The sequence below is a fragment of the Pyrus communis genome, chromosome 14, assembly GCF_963583255.1.
Source record: "Pyrus communis chromosome 14, drPyrComm1.1, whole genome shotgun sequence".
NCBI lineage: Eukaryota > Viridiplantae > Streptophyta > Magnoliopsida > Rosales > Rosaceae > Pyrus > Pyrus communis.
The window spans coordinates 18,951,387-18,968,702 of NC_084816.1; the positions used below are offsets into that span (position 1 = coordinate 18,951,387).

The 17,316-nt window shown below is 34.3% G+C and overlaps 2 protein-coding genes across 2 annotated transcripts; both read left to right on the forward strand.

Annotated features, from left to right (window-relative positions):
- Nucleotides 1-1,688: 1,688 nt before the first annotated feature.
- On the forward strand, nt 1,689-6,654 carry LOC137716562 (ent-kaurenoic acid oxidase 2-like). Its single transcript, XM_068456016.1, has 9 exons — nt 1,689-2,000; nt 2,258-2,582; nt 3,482-3,631; nt 3,990-4,241; nt 4,556-4,639; nt 5,074-5,152; nt 6,028-6,134; nt 6,216-6,334; nt 6,428-6,654. The coding sequence occupies exons 1-9, from the start codon at nt 1,756-1,758 to the stop codon at nt 6,516-6,518; spliced, it is 1,452 nt and encodes a 483-aa protein (XP_068312117.1). The 5' UTR covers nt 1,689-1,755; the 3' UTR covers nt 6,519-6,654.
- A 2,522-nt stretch (nt 6,655-9,176) lies between these two features.
- Nucleotides 9,177-15,946, forward strand: LOC137715229 (rab GTPase-activating protein 22-like). Its single transcript, XM_068454478.1, has 11 exons — nt 9,177-9,730; nt 10,639-10,734; nt 11,215-11,318; nt 11,804-12,048; nt 12,321-12,443; nt 12,583-12,671; nt 12,942-13,047; nt 13,386-13,483; nt 14,108-14,368; nt 15,310-15,393; nt 15,553-15,946. The coding sequence occupies exons 1-11, from the start codon at nt 9,641-9,643 to the stop codon at nt 15,568-15,570; spliced, it is 1,314 nt and encodes a 437-aa protein (XP_068310579.1). The 5' UTR covers nt 9,177-9,640; the 3' UTR covers nt 15,571-15,946.
- The last annotated feature ends 1,370 nt before the right edge of the window (nt 15,947-17,316 follow it).

A 17,316-nucleotide genomic window follows, 5' to 3' on the forward strand; every position in this document is an offset into this window, starting at 1 on the left:
GCCTTGTAAACAAAGACTTTTACTCATAATATTGTATGTCTAGATAAAGGGAGTTCAGGGCCCTTCCAACCATTTCTTTGATTACAGTTAATACTAAAGAAGCAAGGTTAATTAGTTTAGCCAGATTAATCAATAATGAAACTTTGAACGAAAAGCAGTTGAAACTGATTTAAAACACCATGGAAGATATTTTTATACAACAAATCTACTTTATGTAAGTACAAACAAAATAGACTCGGGCAAGATTATAACCTTGTTAGGCAAGATTCATCCTCTTGCAACTTCTCTTCTTTATGTTTTACAAGGGTTGTAATCTTTGGAGAATGAGATGTAAATTGAGTTTACTAAAAGGATTCGATACTACAATACTAGGGAAAGGTAGCAGAGCTTCTAAAACTTGACAAAAGATGGCTTTCTATGATGGATCTATGACTAAAAGGGTAGAGTCTGGAGAAAATGAAGCTTTCTGGTTTCTTGCTTGTCTGAGAGCAAAGTTGGATGTCTTTTGATTGATTAGTTGAGTGTCTTTGTCTCTGGTGTCCCCCTTGCTGCTTTTATAGACTTTTTATCGCGACTATCCAAGCCTTGCCTTTTGGTGATGGCCTCCAGAACATGGTGAGTCACCACTTATTTACCTATTCATGCCCTTGAAAAGTGCTTTTTGTTGGAGGTGAGTTGCCCTCTGATTGTCACTTCTCACATAGGTTTGTTGCCTATTCCTTGGCAAAAAATGATTTTTAATTCTTCCTGGGTTGTCGACTTATCTGAGCCCAACCCTTCCTTTGTTTTTTGTGTTCTTGGGCCTCCATTCTCACTAGGCCCAACATTAAATATTCACTCAAACAAATTTTAAGATGTGTTGTTTGATTGGCACCCAATATTTTGTTGATTACACCCCCCGTGCTAAAAACACCCCACATCTACTTTTTAAATTAAAAAAATATATATCTTAATACACCCCACATTCTTTCCCAAGCTACCCTCACACCCTAAACTCTTCACATGCACCCCACATCAAACCCGTGTATTCGTCTTCACAAACTTGTTTCCTCCATTTGTCTTTTCAATTTTCATATCAGTAACCTATATAATTCTTCAATCTTTCCTTTAGTCGAAATGGGTTTTCATTAAAGCAAAGACAAAAGGACACAAGCCTTACCCAAAATGACTTGAAGGCAAAAGAGTTTAAGTCTTGCAGTTGTATGTATATATAGTGAAGTGATGAAGTTTCACATTGAGTTTTCAAACTTTTACGGAAAACTTCTTCATTCTTTTCTGGAAAAATAGTCATATTACTTATGTGAGAGTGTAGAAGTAAATTTTAGGCATGACTCAAAAAAAGAACTTGGGGTGTATTTAGAATTTTTTTTTTTTTTAATTTTTAGAACATTTAAGGGCTTAAATAGTCATTTTATGAGAAATTTAATATTAAATTATTATGTAAAGTGTAGTAAAAAAAATATGGGATGTTAATAAAAAAAAAAACATTTTAAAGATTTTTTTGTTCTTTCTACCAAAATAAGTGAAAATGCTGTCATGTGGAGCCCAGATTTTAACGCATCCGAGTTGCCATCTCAACTCTCTTCCCAAACACTCACAAGATTTTTGGCGCATAGCAAGATGCCAAGATGGTACACCTAATGCATTATTTTAATCAAATCTAACAGATCAGGGATAAGTTGTTAAAGATAAACCGACTTTTTTTGGTCAAAAGATAAACCGACTAGTGTTGCAGTGTTTGTTTGTTCCAAAAGCATGGAAATTTCTGAAGGAGTATGGCCGGCTGTGGTTTTGGGAGGTTTGCCACTGTTAGGGTTGCTCTTCTGGTGGTGGAATGAGCTTCGGTATGTGCTTCCTCTCAAACTACAACGTTCAGCTACCGGTGCCAAACTTCCGCCCGGTCATATGGGATTTCCATTTATTGGTGAACTGCTCACCTTCCTTTGGTACTTCAAATTTCTTTGTCGTCCAGATGAATTTATCAATGCTAAACGGGCTAAGTATGCTTTTATTTTCTTCAATGTTCTTCAAATTTCTACTTATAGCATGAGGCTCGTTCTTTTGGTCATCAGGTGAGATGACGGATTTATGAACACTCAACTTTAGATTCCATATTTATTAGAGTTAAGATTAAACCAATGTCTACTCTTGATATCAAATTCAAAGATGAGTGATCATACATTCTTTTGTCACCAGGTAACCTAAAGAACAATTTTTGAAAGTTGAATATATATTGAAATATTAACTTATGGATCATGTATGGTGATGGAGTAGGAATGTATAGAACCCACCTGTTTGGATCACCATCCATCATCACATGCTTTCCGGCGGTCAACAAATTTGTATTCCAATCATCGGATATCTTCACCCTAGTTTGGCCAAGTAATGATCTTCTGGGTCACAAATCGTTGTTTGCCGTTCATGGAAAGTCCCATGAACGACTGAAAAGCTACATCACGAAAGTAATCAATCAGCCCGACGCTCTCCGAGGCATTGCTCTCCTTGTCCAACCCCACTTGATTGCTTCACTTGAATCATGGACTCAAAAGGGTAGAATTAATGCATATGATGAGGTTAAGAAGGTAAGATATCAAGCATATATTAACTTTGCTTCAAAGGAGAAGGGGAAAGAAATAAAGAACCCCAAAGTTCTTCAAATTGCTCAAGGCTTAGGGAAATTTGGAAAAAAAAAAAAAAAAAAAATCAGAGGGACAACAAGACTTTTGCCCTTCTTTTCAAAATTCTTAAAAACTTATCCTTAATTTTTTTTTTTTTTTTCAGGTAAAAGACCTAACTGTCCCTTTTGTTTTAACTGCATTCAACCCTTTGTTTACCTAAATCTCATTGCCAGTAAGAAGTTCATCTTGACACTCCTTGAGTTGATCTCGAGTGCTTGTCATCTTTCTTCTCTCGAGTGTTATATGCATGTTTGATGCGGCAGTTGTACTGATGTGTGGTAATTGGAGTTATACGATTATATTTTTAGCTAGCTAGGGGTTGATCTCATTGCATATAAGTGACATTTGCTGTAAAATATATGGTGAAATACAACAAGACACCATGATCACAAATTTAATAAACCAAAATTACATGAATTAAATACAATTAACTTATATACAGAAGAAGAGTCGGCATATGGTCAAGAATGTCTTAAAGTCTCAACAATTATATGGTTTAGAATTGGAATATGGCGTATACTGTGATAGCATGAACAATTCTTATATGGTTACTACAATATCTCTCAATAAAGCCTATTATTAAAATGAAAAATACTCAAAATCACAATTGTATATTTTATATCCTACCATAATAAGTCTTTCAAATAGGATTCGATAATAGATTAATCAAATTTAAGACTACTATTTTATTTATATTAGGGCTGCAATATCACTCGAATATCAAATCACTTAAATAATAAATTACTCGAATCAAGTAATTTAGTTGACAAGTCATCGATGCTCACAATATTTTTTACTTGCAGATGACTTTGGAAAATATTGGAAAGTTGTTCTTAAGTTTGGAGGCGGGACCACTCCTAGATACCATTGATAGGCTGTTTGGTGGATTGACTGATGGACTTAGGGCTCAACCATTTAATATTCCTGGATCTGCTTTTCACCATGCTCTCCAGGTTTTAGTTTTAATTTCACCAAAAATAAAAATATAATGTCCGTTCATTTTTCTATAATCTACCGGAAAGGGTTTAATTAAGAACACTATTTCTGTGTTCCTCATTCCACCTCTTGCACTTCCTTTTGGGAGATTATATTCACACCCCTCAAATTACTTCTCTAATATTTTTTTAATTTTTTAATATTTTAATATTTTCTACACACCACTAACACTTGAATGAGAGAAGTAATTTAGGATGTGTGAATATAATCTCTCTGTTTTTTTCCTAGAGGTGGGCATAAGGTCAAATGGGAGTGTGGAAATCACCTCTCGTTAATATATTCATTTACGTGTGAATGTGAATGAATATTGTGCAGTGTAGGAAGAAGCTCGAGGCCATTTTCGGCAGGGAGCTACAAAAGAAAAAAACCCAGAAAAAAGGGTTGACAAATGACCTGATGGACGGACTAATGCAAATTAAAGATGATAAAGGTGATAAATTAAGTGACCAAGAGGTGATCGATAACATTGTGAGCCTTGTCGTTGGCGGATATGCATCTACTTCCCTTGCATCAATGTGGGCTATATATTATCTTGCCAAATACCCTAATGTCCTTGAAAAGCTTCGGGTATGTACGATCAATATCCATTTTATATATATATATATATATATATATATATATATATATATGTGTGTGTGTGTGTCAAAGCATGAGGTATCTCACACCTTGAAGGGTATGACTAATCTCTAGTGGGAGGCATTTCCACTCACTCTGACCCATAGTCAAATGACATACGGTCTCCCAAAACTAAGTATTCAGTATATCAATCTAATAAATGTACAACACCACAAATAGATCAAGTAATGTAATAATGTTCATTTTCTTTTACGGTTATCTTGCTGATGAGGTTGCTCATATGTGGAACTATATTATATGTACAGGACGAGAATTTAGCTATAAGTCGGAACAAGACGGGAGACTTGATTACGAGTGAAGATGTTTCTAAAATGAAATACACAAACATGGTATTATCTGTGAATTGAAGTACAAATTCTATCGGGAGTTCATCTCCTTAATTATCAACCCGCTAGTGATTAACATATTCTTACCATACGAATATCATTGTTCGTATATATTGGGAATTCATTTTCTCATTTTCTTTATCACCATTAAAAGAGCTTTCGTGATAATCAAGTAAACTGAAGATTGTTTAGTCATCCAAAAGTATTCTACAAATTAATGTTTTTGGTAAGAAATAACATTCTTGAAATGTATAGATGACTAAACGATCTCCAAATTGATTTGTTTTTTTTTTTTAACATAAATGATCTTTAGGTGATTAAGAAAAAGAACGAAGAAATGAGCCCGGGGATGCATGCAACTATTTTCCAATATTTTTCATGAACAGAGCTAGCGATAATAATTGTTAGAAGGAATTAACCAGAAGACAAACTTACAGGTGGTAGAAGAAACAATAAGAATGGCTAACTCTGCAGCATGTATCTTCCGATTAGCTACCAAGGAGGCTGAATATAAAGGTACGATAACTTATAGATAAAAAGAAAAAGAGAAAAAGGTTCGAGTTGATGCTTTTTTTTTTTTTTTTTTTTTTTTTTTTTTTTTTTTTTTGTGAGAACGAGTTGTTGCTTTTTAGTCTAAGCCTTGCACTCTCTGTCTTTCACGCACACCTAGCTGACCGATCTAGAAAGCACAAAACAAAAGAACTGAAAAATGTTCAGGCGACATTTTAAATCATTTTTGTAGATCATATGATGCGGCAATTGATGGTTGAGCTTTTTTTTATTAATGATTTGAAGAATGAGTCAAACCATCAACTGCTACATCGATCACGTGGTTTACAAAAGATGGACCACATGATGTGGCGGTTAATGGACGGTCTTTTTTTTTTTTAATGATTTAAAGGACTCCAATCATCAACCGTTATATCATGTGGTCTATCAAAATGGTCTAAAAATTTGATCTATCTAGCATCATCCAAAGAAAAATGAAGAAAGAAAATAAGGAAAATAAAGAGCACACCAAGAAAGGATCAACAGTCAAAAAGTCTCGATGAAATTAATAGGGTAACCACTTAAAATAAGTCGTATTTTATTTTGTAAGATTTCGGACGTGAAACCTTACATTCTTGGACAAGTGTTTAACAAACTTCCCTATACGTTTATAAAACAGCCGCACACCAGAATAGCATGGCAATTAATATTGCTTTCTAAATTCCACAAAAATTTGCCTATAAACGGACATGCAAAATATGCAACTAACAAACTTTATGTTAACTTTAACAATTGTTGCTGCAATGCCCTTTCGATCTAACCATATTAAAGTCAAAACTGGATGCATGGTGATGAAGTTTTGGAATTCCTGTGATTCTAATCAAGTTTGTAAATTCCTGCAGGTTATAAAATACCTAAGGGTTGGAATGTGATTCTTTGGGTTCGGTATATCCACACAGATCCAAATAACTTTGATGACCCTATGATCTTTAACCCAGATAGATGGAATGTAAGCATAATTACTGAAACAAATGCAAATTAATTAAAAATAGTTTGTGCATAATCAGTGCACTTTCACTCCTTTAATTAGGAACCAGCAAAGCCTGGAACATTCCAAGTTTTTGGTGGCGGAACAAGGATATGTGCAGGCAACATGCTTGCTAGGATGGAGCTTGCAATCTTGTTACATCATTTGTCAACAAAATACAAGTAAGGAACGCAACCCATAGCAGCTAGCTAGTTTTACTGATTAATATAATGTATGCTTTCAAATTTTAACACAATTTTGTATGTGAATGTCAGGTGGGAATTGCGCAATCCAAATGCCGAAGTGGTGTATCTTTCTTTTCCAAAGCCAGCTGACGGGGTTGATATCATTTTCAGCAAAATTTAAGCATTCTCGTCGATCTTCACATAGTTCCAGTCTCAATAAAGTTTGAACCAAGAAAATAGTGATCAGTTGTAAACGCTTTTTATGTTTTGGTCGTGAATTTTGTCGCACAAAGTTATGTATGTGGTTTATCTCTTAAATTTCAATATGAAAGTACTTGCACTAAAAAATAAAAAAAAATAAAAAACCACTTGCGGGATGAAATATATTTGTCCCCTAAAGTAGCAGTTCGTCGTGTAATATGTACGGTGACGGGCATCCGTCGGTTAAAGGTCACCATGCAAAACTTGTCATTAGAATTTTTTTAACTGATGAATCCCAAACTTTGTCAGGCAAGTAAAATTTTCCTGACGACACCGTCGACGAACAGTCTGTCGGATAAGTCGGTGTTGACCAAAGTAACCCGACGAAAATGTTTCCTTAGACAAAACTTAAATTTTTATTGAAAAATTAAACCTTAAAATTTCTCGACAAATATTTCGTCAGGCAAGATTTATAATTAAAAAAAAAAAATCTGAAATTTAAAATCTTAACCCAACGAATGATTTGGTGGTAAAATTTAATTAATTAAAAAAATAACGATTTATTTAATATTAAAAAAATCAAAGGTATATTTAAATTCAATAAACTAAATCTTATTATATTAAAATCAAAATATTAAACAAATTTATTTCACTAACAAAAACATAATGTTTGCACAATTATATTGAAAATTAAAAGGTAAATTTATTCTGAATGAAAAACTGGTTCACTCACCCATTAACCTGAAAGGCATTCATTTTTAGAATTTATAAATCCTGAAAATTACCGCATAGCCATTGCCACTCATCCAAAACAAACCGTACCCATTCTCATATCACCTATCCCTAAAGCCGGACCGCCCTCTTTCTTGATCCCCTCAAAATCAAATCATTCCCCCACCTCCCAAACCCTTCCCACACCAACTCTCCAATTTTTTCACCCAAATTCTCATAAAAATTAAATTACAAATTCAAAATAATTGAGGATAGATATCAGACCTTTGTGAGAGCTTGAGAGTTGAATAGATGTTGAAATAGATGGCAAGTGTGAGAGTTCGAGAGAGGGGAAACGATTTTGAGTGGGGTGGGGGGGCATTTTGGAGAGAAAAGAGAGAATAATCTGCTGCATGAAGAAGGGGTCTCGGCCTAATATAAAACGTCAGGGCTTTGCCCGATGAACCATTTTGTCGAGCAAGTGTCTTAAATTTAAAACACACGGTAAAATGTTAATTTTTCCGACGAACACTTGTTCTAGAAAAAAAAAGGGCCAAAATTTTGGACAAATAAATTGTGGAAAAAGCACTTCGGCCAATGACTTTTTAGTCAGTCAATTGGGCAAACCCAAAATTTGGTGGGAAATTCGATTTTTAAGAAAAAAAATCGGGGGATATTTTTCACATTGCTCAATAAATTTTAGGTTTGGCCTAACGAAATTTTATACTTTGCCCTATGAAATTACCTTTTCCCATCGGGCAAGTAATAAAATTAAAAAATATCTCCAAAGTTTGAAATTTTTTTGGGAACAATTCAACGATATTACGATAACCGAGTTTGATGATTAGGTATATTCAATGTGGGTTTGAACTCTCAAATAGCGTCTTTATAAAAAACAATAGAAATCAAAAGTGATATATCCATTATATCGTTATGCTAAGTTTGTAACTTTTCAACCTTTTGAACCAATCCCTACTCCATCCACGTTAGTTTTGATAATGTTTTACGTATGCATTCTCATACTATATTGAAACAATTTTGACAGTTGGATCGTGGAAAATAATTTCATAGAGTTCATATCCCCACAATGCAATCATTTTGTGAAAACCATTATTGTAAGCTTTTTAATTCATGATCCGTTCGGTTCGCATGACAACAACATTTGAAGTTTCACACAATGGGTCTTTTAACCCTTAATCTATGAATTGAGACTTGCAAAATAACGGTTCGGATTGTTGAAGTTCGATTTAAAGTGGATTCCACAACTAATCTCCATTTTAAAAAATAGAGATCTATTCCCTTAAAAGGCTTGTTTAACTATTATACAATTCTAAATTTTGTATAAAATGATATAGTATTTGAGTCAATTCACACAAATTATATTTAACCGTTCTAGATGCTAACGAAGTTGACCCACTTCACTTATTGCATGGACTTGACTCAATCTCTCAACTTCCATGGCTTTCTACGTTGGAGGCAGATTCTTTGCCCTCCCATTTTCTGTGTCCTTCTGTTTTGTGTGGTCACGATTAAGCCACGTCAACATTTTATATTACTATTCAGTTTTGTCTTATTATCTCTATAAAAAAAATAATATAAAATGTTAACGTAACTTAACTGTGACCATACAAAACAAAAAGACACGAAAAATAGAAAGGCAGAGAATCTACCTGCTTCTATGTTCCCGCGAAACCGTGGAAATCAATCAACTTCTCAACCATCCACAAAAAAAATAAAAAAACAAAAACCCAATAAAAAATATCGCACAAAACCGTAAATTTATTAACCGCAGAGAAAAAGGAGACCCATGTACAGGTAATTTATTTCAGGATTAAAATGTAAGGTAATTACATGCGTAATAAATAGATGTCGATGAAATTGAGACAGTGAAAGTGAGTGCAAAATAAAGGAAAACAGAGGAGGTTAAAAACAAAAGTAAAAAGTTAATAAATATTTGTGTGGGGTTTTCTCAGGTGTGGTGGTGTGCGATGGCAGTCGTCCCGTCACGACTTTGACAGCGTATTTACCGCGACAATCATCATCGTCGTCAACAACCACACCCCCACACCAGCTAATTTTACACAGAAAAAAAGATAAGATGGTACCCAAAAAGGCAATAAAGAAAAACAGAGCATTTTTTGGTCGGGTTTTGAACTTTTTAGTGTAGCTGGAGCTTCATTGGGCACTCCAACCACCTCATCTGGGCCCCCTTAAACCTTGATCCAAAAGGGTGTGCAGAAGTTTAATTTTTCTGGGGTTTGATAGATTTTTTCTGGGTTTTGGTTGATTTTTTAAGAAGGGGTGGGTGTTCTGAGTGCTGGTTGAGGGCCATTTTTGTTGGTTTGGGGAAATTGCTTTTGTGTTTTTGTGAAAGTGCTTTGGGGGATTGGAATGTGGAGGGACGCCGGAATTCCTGCTGATTCTTTCTATGAAGTCCGCCCTGAGTGTACAGATGTGCCCAAAACCCGCTTCAAGATCAAGGTTTCTCCATCTGTTCTTTGTTTGATTGTTGGAATTGGATATAAAGATTGATTTTTTGGGTATCCATTATCTTAATTTTGATCTGTTTCCCATTTGAAAACTAAGATTTTGCCTAATGCATCAGATTTGATAATTGGTGGTGATTAATTCTGGTTAAGATCATGAATTGTGTTCATATGGATCACAAAATGTTGTGCATTTTCCAATTTTATAGAATTTTTGGAAGGAAGAATGTTGGGGACAGTGTTAATGTAAACATTAATTGGTCAGCTTGTTGAATTTTGCAAGGAGAATGTAGGATAGATATAGGATTATTCGGGTGATAAAAATCGGAGTTATCAGGATCTTGTTGGTTCTCAATATGGATCCGAGAGTCAATATGCTCCTACTCGGTAACGCCTACCCAATATGTTGGGGATGGTCTGGTGTTGTTATGCACAACTTTAAAGAAATTCTGAATGCATAAACGCTTACGTGCACGAACATGAAATTGATAAATTGTGAGTATTTAAGGGAAATATAGCTATATTTGCACAAATTTTTTCCTCAAACTCCAGCATTTCAGAATCTTTTGTTTGAAATTTTTCTGAAGTTTGGACATTTTTATCTCTTTCTCCTTCTCCATATATCAAGATATGTTTGTAATGCCAATTTTTGCTGGATCACCAAAGAACTATGGATCGGAACATTGATCTAGATTATGGTTCATGGGGGTTAGCTCTTATAAGAATATGATTTGATTATATTAAGGCTTGTAAACATTGAGAAACTGATAAAGATTCATTGTGTATTCTATAAAATATGTTTGCATTTTGCAATTATCTTATTACTTCTTAATGATTTCAATGTCTCATTACCATTATGTGCTTCTTCCAATTTCCACACCTTATTTCTATTTGCTTATGCAGGCAGGTAAAACTCTAAGTGTAAGGAAATGGCAGGCTGCATTTAGTCCTGAAGGCCAACTGGATATAGGCAAGACTTTAAGTCGAATTTATCGCGGGGTGAGTGAATCTTCATAATTCATAGCTGCGCCACTTAGTATGCTAGAATTTTCGTTATATTTATAAAAATCAGTTTTTCATTCTGTGTAGCTATCAGAGTGTCTCGACAATCCTATCAATACTCGTCTTTATGGAATCACTTTTTCCTGTTTTTGTTGTTGTTGTTTTTTTATTGTAAAATCAAATGAAAAGCCTACCCTTAGCCTGCTTACATGATAGGAAATATCTATGAAATCAGAGCCATCGGTTTAGTGAAAAAATCAGATTAACTATTACTTAATTTTATTTAAGTAGTATTTGCGCACGAAATAACATAGATGCTTTATTGTTTGACCTTCTAGCTGTTGTTAGCCTGGTACTAGTTCTTCATTTTGTGGATATCTTTAACTTATTCTTTTAAATAGTTTTCCTCATGAAATAATCAATTTGCAAGGCTAGTAGTCAGCTTCAATCCATAATTATATTATATTTGTCAATCAGGGAATTCATCCATCAATTAGAGGAGAAGTTTGGGAATTTCTACTAGGTTGTTATGATCCTAAGAGCACATTTGATGAAAGAGAGCAGATTCGGCAAAGTCGAAGGTATATCTTGTTTCCTGCCTTGGGTTACTTGAAATTTATTTATTCACTTGCCTTTTTTCTTTCTCTTTATCTAATGAAGTTTCTCCTGGTGGTAGTACACTTGCAAATGATGAGAACAGTCTAAGGAGAAATTTATTTCTGGTTCATGTATCTTTTATTACTGCAGTCCGTTATGTTTTGTAATTCAAAGATGACCTTTTGGGAATGGAATGGTCAATACCATGAGTTGAGTTTTATAACTTGCAATGTACACGAGTAAATAAATTTAGTTGACAGCAATGTCGAAACTTGCTAGCAAAAGACTAAGGGTTTCCTCTTCATACGATAGTGATCCAGACTCCAGCATCTCTATTTTGTGTGGGCTGTGTATATTCCCAAACGTACAGGCTCTACATAATGTTATCTTGTCAGATTCCAACATGTTATGCTTCACCTGTCCCGTTATGCGGTTTTATTTATTAAGTATCATGCTTTGCCATTTTCAGAGTGCAATATGCTAGGTGGAAGGAAGATTGCCGCCAAATGTTTCCTGTTGTTGGGAGTGGTAGGTTTATGACTGCCCCCGTAATCACTGAAGATGGTCAGCCCATTCAGGATCCCATAGTACTTTCACAAATAAATCCAGACAAGGGTTCTCAGGATAATGGTTCAAGCACAAATCGTAATAATGCTATGGAACCAGTAACTGACAAAAAAGTAATCCAGTGGATGCTTACTCTACACCAAATAGGTTTGTGATATATTTATATGTGTTCATATTTTAATATGCATCCTATGGTTATTTTGGAGGAACATGTTTTTCTTATGGTCCGGCATTTTTTCTTTTTGTTGTTGGATGTACAACTCAGACTTTTTTATTGTTCAATTCTCTGTTTTCATCACGTCTTTACATAACCTACCTGCAAGATGTGAAAAGTAGTGAACATGATGGATTGCAGAATTTTTCATGTTTTATCTTGATAGGGTAGATAACTTTTCAGTTTGTCTTTATTTGTATGCCAGGTCTTGACGTGGTTCGTACTGACAGGACACTAGTATTTTACGAGAAGCAAGAGAACTTATCAAAACTTTGGGATATTCTAGCTGTTTATGCCTGGATAGATACAGATGTCGGCTATTGTCAAGGTTAAGAGTGATCATTTTAGTACTGATTGCATCCCTTCCCTACACTTTGGGAAGGGACAATATTTTCATATTTGATTTTTTTTCAAACGAAAAAGAAAATTATGTTTCTAAACTCCGCAATTCATGACACGATGATCAGGAATGAGTGATCTTTGCTCCCCCATGATTATCCTTCTAGATGATGAATCAGATGCATTTTGGTGCTTTGAACGATTGATGCGCAGACTGGTAAAACTTTGAGCTAAATATTTGACTTTGTTTTTCATTCTGGTGTTGCATCAAATCAATGCCTATCATGTGTGTCTAAAAACTAGGATTGTTAAGCTCTTCTTTCCAGAAATTAACAGAGGAGATGTGCAATCTTAAATTGATACAATGGTTTTTTTTTTTTTTTTTCATTTGAAGTTACGTGCTGTTTCTTTAAAGCTACAAAGTTATTTTTTGACGGTTAATTTGGTTTCCAGTTTCTTATGACTTGTTCTTATTTGAAATTTAAAGCGAGGAAATTTCAGATGTACCGATAGCTCTGTTGGGGTGGAGGTGCAACTAGGTAATCTGGCTTCAATTACTCAAGTCATTGATCCAAAACTTCATGAGCACTTAGGTATTGTCTTTTTAATTTGCTGTTTACAATTTATGTCCATTTACTTGTCAAACATAGAGAAAATATATGTTTCTTTATCAAAAAATTTGGAGACATCATATGTGATTTTCATCATATTTAATTATTCATAATCTTCTTCTCAGAAATGATCATGAAAATTCATGTTCGCCAACCGTTTGGAAGATATTCGATACATTTATTTAAGGGAAAAAAATGTCACGTTTATTAGGATTTGAATATCAAATTAGCTATGTTTGTGTCATGTTTCTCTTACATCGCTCAACATATTGCTCAAAAATGAGGGAGATAGTAACAGATATACTTAATTTGGAGTGCAGAGACACTAGGTGGAGGTGACTATTTATTTGCTTTCCGGATGCTTATGGTTTTGTTCCGTCGAGAATTCTCTTTTTGTGATTCTTTATACCTTTGGGAGGTGAGAATAAGTTACTGTTAGTAACTTTTTGATATTTTTCTATTCTCCCTTTTGGATTTTTTTTATTATATCTAATAATTGCATGTATAAATACTTTTATTGAATCCTTGAAACTATTTCTGGGAAACCACTTCATTCTTTCCTAAGTAATCAAAATTTTCTCCATAATTCCACTTATATATAGTTCCTTGAATTTTAATACATGCAGAGTTTTTGTATTAGACCTTATTTCTTCCAACTAAAAATTGGCAAGCTAATACTTACTTGACAAGTACTTTTTGAACATAGGTTTTAAGAACTATCGCACACATTTGATATTAAGGACCAATACCCCAGATCATTTGTTTGTGTAATTGGGATATATGTGTTCCTGATTGAATAGTATCTATGCACTTCTGCTCTATAATAAAGAAAGGGCGTCCTGCACAGTAAATTTCTATAGCTACATAGATATCGCTTTTTCTTTTTCGTTTTTTGGCCAAATATATCCTTGTTCTTTGTGTGTATGTATATATGGTTATGTATATTTTTATAATGACTATTGCACATTTCTTATGCTGCATCCCGAACTTAAAAGAACTTTACTTATATTGGTAAGAATTTATCTCATTTAAACTTTGACAGATGATGTGGGCCCTTGAATACGACCCTGACTTGTTCAGTGTGTACGAAGAATCTGATATTGATAGTGAGAAGGCCGAGGGGTCTAAAGGCAAACCAAAGTCAACACGTCAGTGTGGGAAGTATGAGAGGGAAAACATGAAAAGTGGAGCAAAGAATTCAGAAGCACCGCTCCCAATTTCTATTTTCCTTGTTGCCAGTGTCCTGAAAGATAAGAGCTCAAAGCTACTTACCGAAGCTCGGGGTCTGGATGATGTTGTTAAGGTTAGCATTATCAGTTGACGATTTGCAATTCTTAGAACCGATCGACTTTCAGATTATATTGAGAATGATATTACATGACTTAAGCAGAAAACATGTCCATGTGGGGACAGCCTAGTGATAAAGTCATCTAAAACGATAAACAAGAATTACTAATAGTAAGAAGCCGCTGGCCTTGGCCAAACTAGGGTCCAGGATGCTGGGTGGATTTGGGATATATAGTAATTTACTCTGAAATGTGAAATGAAGTAAGAGAAAAATAGGAATCGGAGACTGGAGCAGCGACATTTATCAGCCAACCCTATTAAATCTTTCCTTGAAAAGGTGGATTTCAGCTACAGTAGTCAAACATGGTTCGGAGAAGAATATGTTGCTATTGTTTTGTTCATTCACAAATGATTACATAGAAATTCTAAAAGCCAAATGAAACTTTTCCAATGTTATCTTAGGTTTCCAATTTTGTCCGTGTAGTTTTACAGCTTACATTACGTTGCAATCAAGATCAGAACCCTTAAAAATGATCACATCTTCATGTTGTTTTGTAAGGGATTGGACCATGAATTTGACATGGTTTTACCTTAATGGTTCTTAAAAATATCAAATGCGTTGTCTAATCCCTTAAAAGAAAACATTAAAAGTGATCATTTTAAGGATTTTTGGCTTGATTGCAACCTAATGTTAACTACGAGGATGTAGTTAGGAGTTTTTCCGGACAAAATTGGAAGCCCTAGCAAACTGCCTGGACTAAAATTGTGTTTAGGCCATTTCTAACGCCCTAAGGGAGAAGTTCAAAATAATTCTCTAGAGTCATTAGGGACTGGTGAAGAATCTTTGATCCGTTTGATAAACAAATACTCAAGAGCTATCAATTTTTCATTCGAGTGAGTTGGTTCTTAATTTTTCTACAACTTTCACCCGTTTACCTCACTTATTCTCTCCACCAGATATTGAATGACATAACTGGAAATTTAGATGCCAAAAAAGCTTGCACTGGGGCATTGAAACTCCACAAGAAATATCTAAAAAAGGTACTTCAATTTATTTTGGAGCAGTGTAGTATACAATGTTGCTATTCAATTTTCATATCTATATTTGTGCATTTCTTGTGCGTGTGCGTGCGCTCATGTCAAATGTTCTTATATTAATCACTCAAAGTTGCAACATCATTTGTTGATTTGTTACTGCAGGCGCCCAAGAAGACATAGCATCACTTTACACACGATTTATTGGCCACCCGAAAGAAGTAAGACGATGTTGCTTACATTGTTTTTTACCTGATTTGGCAAGAGATTATAATTTACTCGCACATGGTCTTGGCTTAGAGTTGAGAGAGGCTGCACGGTTGGTCCACTGTGCAAAATATTCCCAATAGAAATTGTTGTTTGTGAGATTAGTCCAAATTAATTGTACATTACAAACATTCTTTATAGGCCTATATTTTTGTACAACCATAACGGAGGCATATATTTTGTATAACGATACGTTGTTCGTAATGATATTATAAGGGTTGGAAAATGCTGAAGCTTGTGCAGTGCTCCAAGCCTAAGACATGAAATTAACTTGCAGTTTTCTTTCTGAAAATGTCTTCTTGTATTTCCTTCCTCCCATAACCATATGCAGTTAGTGCAGGCACTTAATTTTTTTCATTCGGTAATTATATTGGGAAAAGATGTGGGTAGTTCTCATAGTGTGTGTGTCTTTAGAAAGAAGTGAATATGCAATAGGTATAACCTACACAAAAGTTCATCGCAACATAAACACAACAAAAGAATTAGAAATGAAAAGACTGGCCACAAGTTCGCAAATTTAGGGCTCGTTTGGGATTGTTTAAATAAGAAACGGTTATGTTCATATGCATTTTTGCTCGGAATACTATCATTATACATATGTAGAAGTTTTCTTTTTGTCGAAAATCCAAGTGTTTTTTGGAAGCATGTCTACAACCCAAAAAAGCACGTTTAAGTTTTTCGACCAAAGGTAATTAAAATCATTTTTTGTTGTCATAACGTATTCTAGCCTTTTCAGAAGCAATCCCAATACATGCCCTATTTTGTGAAGGCAAACTTCTATAGAAATGCAAAGGGAGGATGGGTTTCAAGAGTGCAAGATATGACCTTTATTTTTTAATTTTTTATAATAAGTGAGCATTTAACAAGTTAAATAATAGGCCAGGTACTTATTCAAACTGAGTCTTGTCACTTATCTTTTATCGTTGTATAAAGAGTCATTCATTACATAACGACGTGATATTATTTTATTATACAAAAATTATATAAAGATCATTTTTAAAAAACTTTTTAACTTGGAAATTGTTTAGACCATCTGCAATGGTTGGGCTAAAAGCCAAATATTTTAGTCCGGAAAATTTAGCTTTTAGCCCAGAAACAGCTTTTCTACTCCAACCGTTATTGTCTAAAATTTTAGCCTGGGATTATTAAAGAATGAACTTAAGCTTTTTTTTTTGTTAAATTAATTTTTTTTTAAAAATAAATATGTAGACTATCGTAAATTAATTTTATGAACATTTTAATCTAAAAAAATTTAAATTCATATAAATATTGGGTGGAGTCCACTCCGATTTCTCAACTAAATTTTGGGGGAAATTTGGCCTTGATTTAGCATTTAGCATTTAGCCCAAATTTTCCCCTTGGGTTGGAGTGGGTTTGGGGGGTAATTTAGCTTTTAGCCCACCATTGGAATTGGTCTTAGCAAAGATGAATGAATTGATGATTCATTATGAGGGTGCTAGTTGTTACCTAGATTTATTCGATATATATAAATGATCAAACGGTCTCCAAACTTAATGAACTTTCTAGAGATAAGATTTAAATGATAAAGAAAATGAAAATTTTCAATTATAATGCTTGTACTGTAAAATGTTGTCATGTCGTCATATAAGAGAAATGGTTTCTTACATGGGAAAGAGATCCTCTTCGGATTAAGTGATCCGA